General features: G+C 46.6%; 1 protein-coding gene across 1 annotated transcript in view; it reads right to left on the reverse strand.

Annotated features, from left to right (window-relative positions):
• The window catches only part of MAPK11 (mitogen-activated protein kinase 11), a 33,172-nt gene extending 31,827 nt beyond the window's left edge, over nucleotides 1-1,345 (reverse strand). The window contains exon 1 of the mRNA XM_074591805.1: nucleotides 1,157-1,345. Coding sequence (XP_074447906.1) covers nucleotides 1,157-1,269 — 113 coding nt within the window. The 5' untranslated portion in view covers nucleotides 1,270-1,345. The remainder of the gene's footprint in view (nucleotides 1-1,156) is intronic.
• Between the last annotated feature and the right edge of the window lie 7,628 nt (nucleotides 1,346-8,973).

Genomic DNA, 8,973 nt, shown 5'->3' on the forward strand with positions numbered 1-8,973 from the left:
AGCAACAAATGAGAAACTCCATAAATGTTCTCTGGTATCTGACTGCGAAGAGAAAAAAGCGAGTAACTATTGCATGAGTTTAGTCCATGGCAAAAGTTAAGTTCTAAAGACATCTTTTTTGTACAGTACGTTTATTTAAAGGCCCATTATGGATTGTTTTTACATAATTCCACATAACCCAGCCTACAAAAGAAACACGATTCTTTACTGGAAACCCCTTAAGCATCACTATTATTTCCAAAAATTGATTCAAAGCTTTTATAAGCACAGCAAAGTGTGCATCAAATACGAAAACAATAGCCCAACCTGCACTGGGAGTTCCCGAAAGTGCAAACCTGATAGAATAATTACCAAAAAGCCGGGAAACAGTTTATGCAAAGATGTGATAAACCTTTACGCGACACTAAGGCCTGGGGCTGACCCCCCCTAATTCGGGATTCCCCCCGCAATGGCCGGGTGAACCCCAGTCCCTCCTCTCTCAGCCGGCCCCGCCGGACCCCCGCGGCCCAGGGCCACCATCCCCGCGGGCAGGATTCGCCCCACGCTGGGTGTCACGGTCCCGCGGGGGCGGCTCCCCACCTTCTCCGCCCGGGGGGTGCACCGTACCCCCATCACAGACCGGGGCCGGCGGCTGGGAGGGCTTCCCGCAGCCCTGCACCCCGCCGCTGCCTCCCCGCCATGACTGTGCAAGATTCTCGGCTTCGGGGCGATGTTCGCGCCGGCCCCGGCCGACGAACGGCTCCCGGCCGGTGTCACCGGCGCTGAGGAGCCGGCGGCAGTCTCACAACCCCCGCGGTGAGGCGGTGGGCGGCCGGCGCGGCGGCCTGAAGGGGCAGCGGCGGGAAGACCGTGAGGGGCCGCCCCCCGGCGGCGGCGGGCCCGGTTGCCCGGGTTACGGCGAGGCATGGCCCGGCCCCGCGGGGCCGAGAGCTCCCCCACACCCCGGCTGCCCGGCGGACACGCCCCCGCCCCGGCACCACCGGAGCCGGCCCCGCCGCCGCCGTGCGGGCACCCTCCGACCACCCCGCTGGGCGTTCACGACCCCCGGCGGCCGGCCTCCCGCCGCCCCGGCATTGTGTGTCCCCGCTGCCTCCCCCGCAACGCGGCTGCCGGCACCTGCCGGCTCCCGGCCCCTCTCCCGCCGCCCCGCACCTACCAGACGGAGCCGTAAGCGCCGGAGCCGACGGGGGTGAGATTCTGGTAGCGCTGGGGCACCTCCCACACCGTCTTGTTCAGCTCCTGCCGGTAGAAGCCGCCGCGCTCGGACATTTTTTTTCCCCGGAGCCGCCGCCGGCAGCGGCAGCAGCAGCGGCAGCCGCCCCTCAGCCGGGGCGGGGAGCGAGGCGGGCACGGCCAGCGCCGGCGGGGAGGAGGGACCGGCAGGGGAAGGGGAGGGGAAGGCCGAGGGGGTGGGGGCAGCCTCCGGGGCCGGGGGGAGCCCGGGCGGGGGCGAGGGGCGCCCGGCCAACAGGCCCGGGAGCGCCGGGGCGGGCCCTGGTGTCCTCCCGCATCGGCCGCCCCTGCCGGGACGAAAGTGCGGGAGGGGGCCCGGTCACCCAGCCCTCCACTGGGCATCCTTCGGGCGTTTTAAAGCCTTCCCGACAACTTTCGTCTTTTGCCACGGGCACCCGAAGCTCCCCTGTGGCCCCCCAGGACCCCCTCGCCCGGGTTGTGGCCGGGGGCTGGGTCGGGGCATGGCCCCGCCGCTGATGGAGCTTTGGCCAGGTCTCTCAGATGTGCCGGGGGTCCCCCAGAATTTCCCCTTAAAGCGTTGGCTCCCACATGCCATCACCTCAACACTTCTGCTTTTCATCAAGGAAGACTCGAGCCCTCAAGATAACAGAGGAAAAAAATCTTGAAAACTTTAAAGCTCCAAAACTCACGCACCAATTAAAGTAAAAGATTCTCTGATTTGTTTACTGACTTTTTTCTGTTCTCTAAACTGTGCTTTATTCAATACCTCAATGACTTGTGGAATCATCGCAGCAGTACCGCAATGTTACCCGTATATATTGCTAGGTATTGTTTCCTTCCATAACTTCTTATACTTCCTTGAGCACCTCTCAATAACCTGTACGCAGCCTGCTTGCATAGATTTGGTCTATGGAGGTTGTTCTGCACCTGCCTTTGAATCAGCGTGGAATGTAAATCCCCTCTTTTCAGAACCCTCATGTAAGTTCACTGTGTTCCTACCCCATGAATTGCAGTTCGCTTTGACAAACGGATGCTCAGCTCATGACAGGATGTCACTGTGAGTGTGCAGAACACGTATGCTTGAATAGTTGCGAGCGTGATGAGCCAGAAGGCAAGAGTTATGGATGCTCTGAACACTGGATGGTTCAAGTTCCAGCTCCGAAAGCCCAGCCCACGTTGTGTGACAGGATTTCCATACCAGGACTACCAGAGTGAACAGTGCTAGCAACTTTGGCATTTGCTCAGTGCATTTCAAATTAAAAAATATATGAATGATGCTACTACAGCCATTTATCTGCAGCCATCCACTCAAGGGGTACATGCCTAACGCTGTAGCCTAGTTCTCACTTCTACACTGCTCTAGTGCAACAGGCATCTCCAGTCCTCTTCACACTGCCCCTTGGTCCCACTTGAATTTCTGTGCAGAGGGCACAGTACTTGAAGGAAGTGGTAGGTGTGAAAAATCCAACAATACATTCATATATCTTATTTTCCTCAGTGCCACCATTTTGAGTTTTAAAATCAGAGTAACAGTGCAGTCACTCTACACCAAGCCAAGAAGAAATATTTCCACCCCTACCCTAAAGTAAGCAGCCCCAAATGTTTTACAGTGACAAAACGAAGCAAATAATCCTACTTGCTGACTTTTACCCTACTTGGTCTCTGGAGGTGTTTTGGCCTCTGGCCCTCACCCACTCACCAAGTATTGGATATTTCTCGCTAACTGCAGCCATGATTTTTTCAAGTTGTGTCTATCCATATCCGCCCAAGCTCCTAACTGTGCAGTTTCCCCAGGAGTTAATTTTCTCTCTTGTTGACATTTACAGTCACTATCAATTTCCTGTCTTCTATGCGCTTCTGTCAGTTATTTGTATTGCAATCATGACCATGAGATTGTGCTTGATTACCTTGTTTTATTGAATATTACATATATGATGTTCTGCTCTATGTAATGAGGGAGATATTAAAAAACAGAGAGGTTGGAGGACAGCGCATTTGAGTTGTCTCAGAGCTGGGTAGGTTACAGGTCTCCAGAAGCCTCCCATAGAGCAAGTCCTGACAGCTGCTCCTTCCGTGGCAGAAGCTGCTCATCCATCTTTGCCAGCACTGTGGAGGCGGATGAGGAAGAGGAAGAGGCAGCTCCCTCCTCAGAAGCACTCTTGTCTTTTTCTTCCTGTTTTACAGGCCAGCCAGGTCTGTGCATGTACAAGGGGTGAAGAAAGTGGGTGCACTCTGAAGAGGTGTGAGGGCATAAGGACGAGATAAGGTCGTGGCTTCCTCTTTACATACGTTGCCTTCTTAGGAACTTTCATTTCTTATACATGAAAGACTGCCACATTAAACTGTGCCTGAAGCTGTCTTGGGGCTGCCCATGGACAGCTGGAGGCCATAGAACTGATGTGGGCACCACACACCCCCTCCCTTCCTGCCCTGATGGCTGCGTAACTCTCTGTGACACTTCCTCGCCACGTCAAGTGCTGGTGGCCAGAAGGTGACAGGTCAGGAGGACTCACTGCCTTTCACACATGGCATCCCAGCCGTGTGAGCCTCACACTTGGTCAGCAGGGTGTCAGGCGTGGGACTTGCTGCAGGCATGAGGAGGCCATGTCCCCATGGGGGAGGTGGACACCAGCCCTAGCTACAGGCGTGAGGAGGCCATGTCCCCATGGGGGAGGTGGACACCAGCCCTAGCTGCAGGCGTGAGGAGGCCATGTCCCCATGAGGGAGGTGGACACCAGCCCTGGCTGCAGGCGTGAGGATGCCGTGTTCCCATGAGGGAGGTGGACACCAGCCCTGGCTGCAGGCGTGAGGATGCCGTGTTCCCATGAGGGAGGTGGACACCAGCCCTGGCTGCAGGCGTGAGGATGCCGTGTTCCCATGAGGGAGGTGGACATCAGCCCCGGCTGCAGGCGTGAGGAGGCCATGTCCCCATGAGGGAGGTGGACATCAGCCCTGCCATGTCCCTGGGAGGGAGGGGAGATGTGGGGTCCCTCTGATGCTCAGCAGTTCCAGCAGGTACCAAAGGAAGAACACTTGCCGGTGTAGCAGAGCACCTTTTTATTGCGTCTGTTCTTGCACTGCACAGTCAAATCCTATGTTATTCTCACTAGAACAAACCCCAATGAAAACAAAGGAATTTATTATTTTAGCCAGTTCCGAGTTACTAATTTTCAGTTATTCCTCATTCTTCTTTTACTTCCTTTTTTTTTGGTTTAATACATTGCGGAAAGCTTGCATGTCTTTGCTAACCTCTTTCTGTCTCCTTTCGATTCTCATTTATTCTCTCACTCTAGCTCTGTTTCGATTTTCAGTTTAGGAATCACAAATTTAATACGTAACACAGTTTAAAGATTGCAACTTTCACACTAATAATAAACATGGAAAGAAAATGCCACCTTAGTACTGCAAACGTATCATTTCCTGGTTGGAAACATAATCATGCTATCGTAAACCCAGCACTGATTTAAAACAAGCTTTGGAAAACACAGGACAGACTGTCAGCAGATCAGAGATCAGACTGTTCTCAGTATAATTGCTGTAAACGTAGGGTAGCTGTAACTAAAGACTTGGTAAGTCTCGGTGAGGTTTTAGGATGAACCACCTTGATTCTAACACTTGATCTGTTACAGACTTAATTTTGAGCTTGGAGATGCCCATTAATAAATTTCACCATGTCCCCCTGAAACGAACAAGAGTACAATAAACCCGAGAATGCCATGAAGATGCTTCCTGTGCTGCCTTCTTTTGAAAATGTTGTAAGGAATAATTAACATCTTTATAAAAGAAAAAAATTATATTGGAATGTTATATACATTACTATTAATAATAAAGCATTAGGGTAATTAGCTATAGTGCTGGTTTTATTTGCAGGTTCTTGCAAATTTCTGAAACCACATCTATGAATATGTAATTACAACACAGGAAAACTGTCACTGTAATGACAGAAAAGACGAAGTACGGGCAGCGGGAAAGGCTTAATGAAGTCTTCTGTAAATAGCGAGTCAATCATTAGCTAGTGTTAATACATCAGTTTCCATGAGATTGCTTTGTGAGAGATTGTATTTCTTTGTTACTGAATTACAAGACACTTGTTGCCTATGCCTGCAAGGTAGTATCACCCTTACTTCTGCTGCTAACACTCTTTGCTGCTGAACACCTATTTGGAAGCCTTAGTTGATTCAGGTGACCTGCTCCAGCCTGAGACTATTATGTCCTGTTTCATCTTAGATATTTAAACTGGAGAAACTTTTTTGATGTTGTGAGAACATGAAGGGTCTTGCTTTGGAGAAAACTGTTAAAATTTAGCTACTCATTTTGAACCTCTAGCTTGATCGTGAAAAATCCAAGGTATTTCATACCTATGATTACGTATGAAAGCTACTGAGGAATCCTGCTATTGACTGAGGACTTGTAAAATCTGGCTTATAACACAATAATTACATGGAAAGAATAGGGTTTTTATTCTTTCAGAAAAGACAGATTCTAATATGGTTTGAGTTCAGAGCTGGGGCTTTGTTTCCTTCTCTCTCCCATTCTTTATATGTGGATGGTCACTAGAGACCTCTGTGCCACCTTTCCACATTTATAAACTGAGAGTAGGATTGTTTCCCCATTTTCAGGATAAATACATAAGGTTGATATTACCTCAGATAGCATTTGTATTAGCTATGATTATTGTTTGCAGACACTGATAACAACATTTTTCAAATATTCCTTTCATATTGCTGTGGATGCAGGGTGGGAAATATTTTCTAGTATCCTGTTAAATGAATGTAATTCTGAAAAAAAAAATCAGTCTCCTTTACCTGAAGTTATAGTGCAGTGTATCTTGGTCTCCTGTAGTCTACCAGTACAGGGTGGGAGCGTTTTCTTCATCCAGGAACGCTGCATGGGTACCATTCTAAGCTCATGTTGCTATTAGACTTTCAATGTGACTGGGACTGCAAAGGTGCTAGCAATTGGCATCAGAACTCCTCAAAGTAAATTTAATAAAATACAATATCCTGCTCAGTCATGTCAACAGCAGCTTCTCGGTGTATGTACATTCAGAACAAGGCCATCATCAGAAAAATAAATACAGATTTAACTTTAAAATCATTCCTAATTAAGTAAACAAAGGTCCAGATATAATGAGGGAAGGCTGAGATGGGCTATTAATATATAGTGCTATATTTTGCTTTGTATTTCTCTTGCAATCCATGTAATTATGTTGCCTGGTGTCTCACAACATCTCTGTGATACTTTATTCTTATGCATAATACAGCATCATTCAAACACAGCCTAATATTGACATGTATAATCAGTAGCTGCGGAGAGCCCAGCACTGCTCCCATTCAAATCAAAGGCAAATTTCATTATGTGAATGGGAGCAAGAACGCATTGTTCCAAAGGCATTAATTTGGGTTTACGTCCTGAATAAACATTAGTTGTAAATTTCTCCTGGTTGACTCTGAAGACACTCCAAAGATAAAAGCAGATGTGGATGTAAGAGCTGACGTACACCAAGCTCTGTGCTTTTCTGATGCGTATAAGAAATCACACTCAAGGAAGGCTGTTTAATTGACTATTGTGTTGTCTCTTTTGGCTCCAAAGAAAACACTGTGGGATCTTTAAAATGACTGTGCATTCCTAATCATGAATTCCTCTAATCACAATCCAAAAATATTTATGTGTTTGGGCAATTATATTAACGAGTTGTCAATCTGGCTAAAACTGTGCTTATTCTACTGAGTCAATATGAAGAGAACGTGTTACCTACAGGGCTTCTAAATAGCCTTGGTCGTAGATGTGTAGGAACTTGCACCTACACCTGTAGGGCTGCTCTGCCTGATTCCTATGAGTTTCAAAACCTGGTAAGCACTAATAGAGTGCTTTAAAGATATGCAAATATTTGCAGTTAAGGGAGAGCAACATGTGAGTTCTGATTCAGCTTTAACTCCTTATGAACATACCTAGAGGAAACAGTTACCAATGCTAACACTTGTAAAAGCAGAACACAAATCTCTAGTAAATTATCAGCCTGGTTTAGTATGGGATGCATGTATTCACATGCCTTCATTTGCCATCTGCTACTCATCTACAGAATTTTGTACTTCAATCTGGTGCTGTTCATTTCCCAAAAAGCAGTTACAGTCAACCTTATCATACTGAAAATACTGCATCCTTCTCCATCACTGTGTTTTTCAGTCATTATTTGATATATTGTGAGAATGCAAGTCAGGCTATTTGAGAAAAATGGTACAAATTCGGTTGTTCTATTGTATATGAACCTCTGCAACCTATCTGCAGGTTTTTTCCCCCAGCATGACTCCAATGCACAGTGGGCTATTCCACAAAAGTGAAAAGTGGAATTTCTACTTGAATAACAATTTCCTCCTCACTAATGTTATAATGCCACCTTCTTGATTTTGACTTAATAACCTGTCTTTGGACTCTGCTGAACAGACTTTTGGTTCCTTAAAGTAAGTGTGTCAGCAAGACTCCAAATAACAGTTGTAATGTGACTGTAACGTGACAAATTATACTGCAGATGTTGAGCAGTGTGGACAGTAATGGGCCTGACGGAGGCTTCACAGGGTCTTGATAAACCCAGTGAAATGGTAGTTGTGTGGCTTGGCACACTATTCATTTATTGGGCACATTTGGACCTACAACATACTTTGCTTGTTAAATATCTGTATCAAATTTTCTGCTATTATTATTATGGCAGGATGGTAAGACAATAATGTGATGTGTTTCAAATCATTCCAAACAGCCATTTGGATAAAAAACTGGTCCACATGATCTACATTCTGTTCAAGAGCTGCCATCCATAAAGGGGGACAATTTTTCACAGTTTCATCATAATTCAGGATGTGTTTGATACACATTGGATGTTTCAGGCTATTTAGACCATGCATCTACTGAAATCTACTCAAATTTCTATTAATGAACCTACATAGTCTGTATGAAACTTCTGTGAAAGAGTAGTTTATTACTGATCAGGTTTTTTTGTACTTATGGGGGTTCTTATGAACTGAGCTGCATAAGCTGTACCAAAGATTAAGCAATCTTCCTATATAAGTGTTGCCCTCTTAAAACAAATAAAGCTATAAACCTTTGTATATAGAGTTGTGTAGACATATGATACATGTCTACTAGTTTTTCAGAAATAAATACCAGGTGGCACCTCGGTTTATCTGTTTTATATTATCGTACTTGACTATAGACAGTTTAATTAATGAATAAACGCAATATCAGAGATAAGGCTTTTTTGAGAAACAATTAATTGAGGGCCCCGAACCTGAGGATTAAAGCCCTTTAATATCTCTTTTATAAACTGGAACTTAACAAAGGGAATACTAAATCACTGTAAGGTCAGGGGCCCTGAAAGGGTTATCAGCAGTTGCAAGAAGCGAGACAGATCCTGACTGCAGCTAGTATACAGCCACACAGAGAGGTGAAGGGAACTGTGTTGGAAAGAGCTTTCAAGGGAAGGCTGCTGCGTCGATAAGGAATATAAGACTGGAGGCAACTTCCCAGATAGGTCACTGAGATACAGGTGCTACATTCACCATCACAAACTTACTGTGTGCCAATTTAAAAGTAAATCATTTTTGCTGGCCTTACCAGAAAATTTATACTAGTTCATAAACCACCAATATATATTTGTGCTTGTGCCAATGCTGCTCTGTCACCTCTCCTTGGTGTTTCCGTTTTCCCCAGTGTATTTCTAGACATCAACCCTGTCTGTGGCAGCATTCAGATTAAACACGCTGAGCTCTTTGTATCTCCTGTGTG

The sequence above is a fragment of the Larus michahellis genome, chromosome 1 (assembly GCF_964199755.1).
Source record: "Larus michahellis chromosome 1, bLarMic1.1, whole genome shotgun sequence".
NCBI classification, from domain to species: Eukaryota; Metazoa; Chordata; class Aves; order Charadriiformes; family Laridae; genus Larus; species Larus michahellis.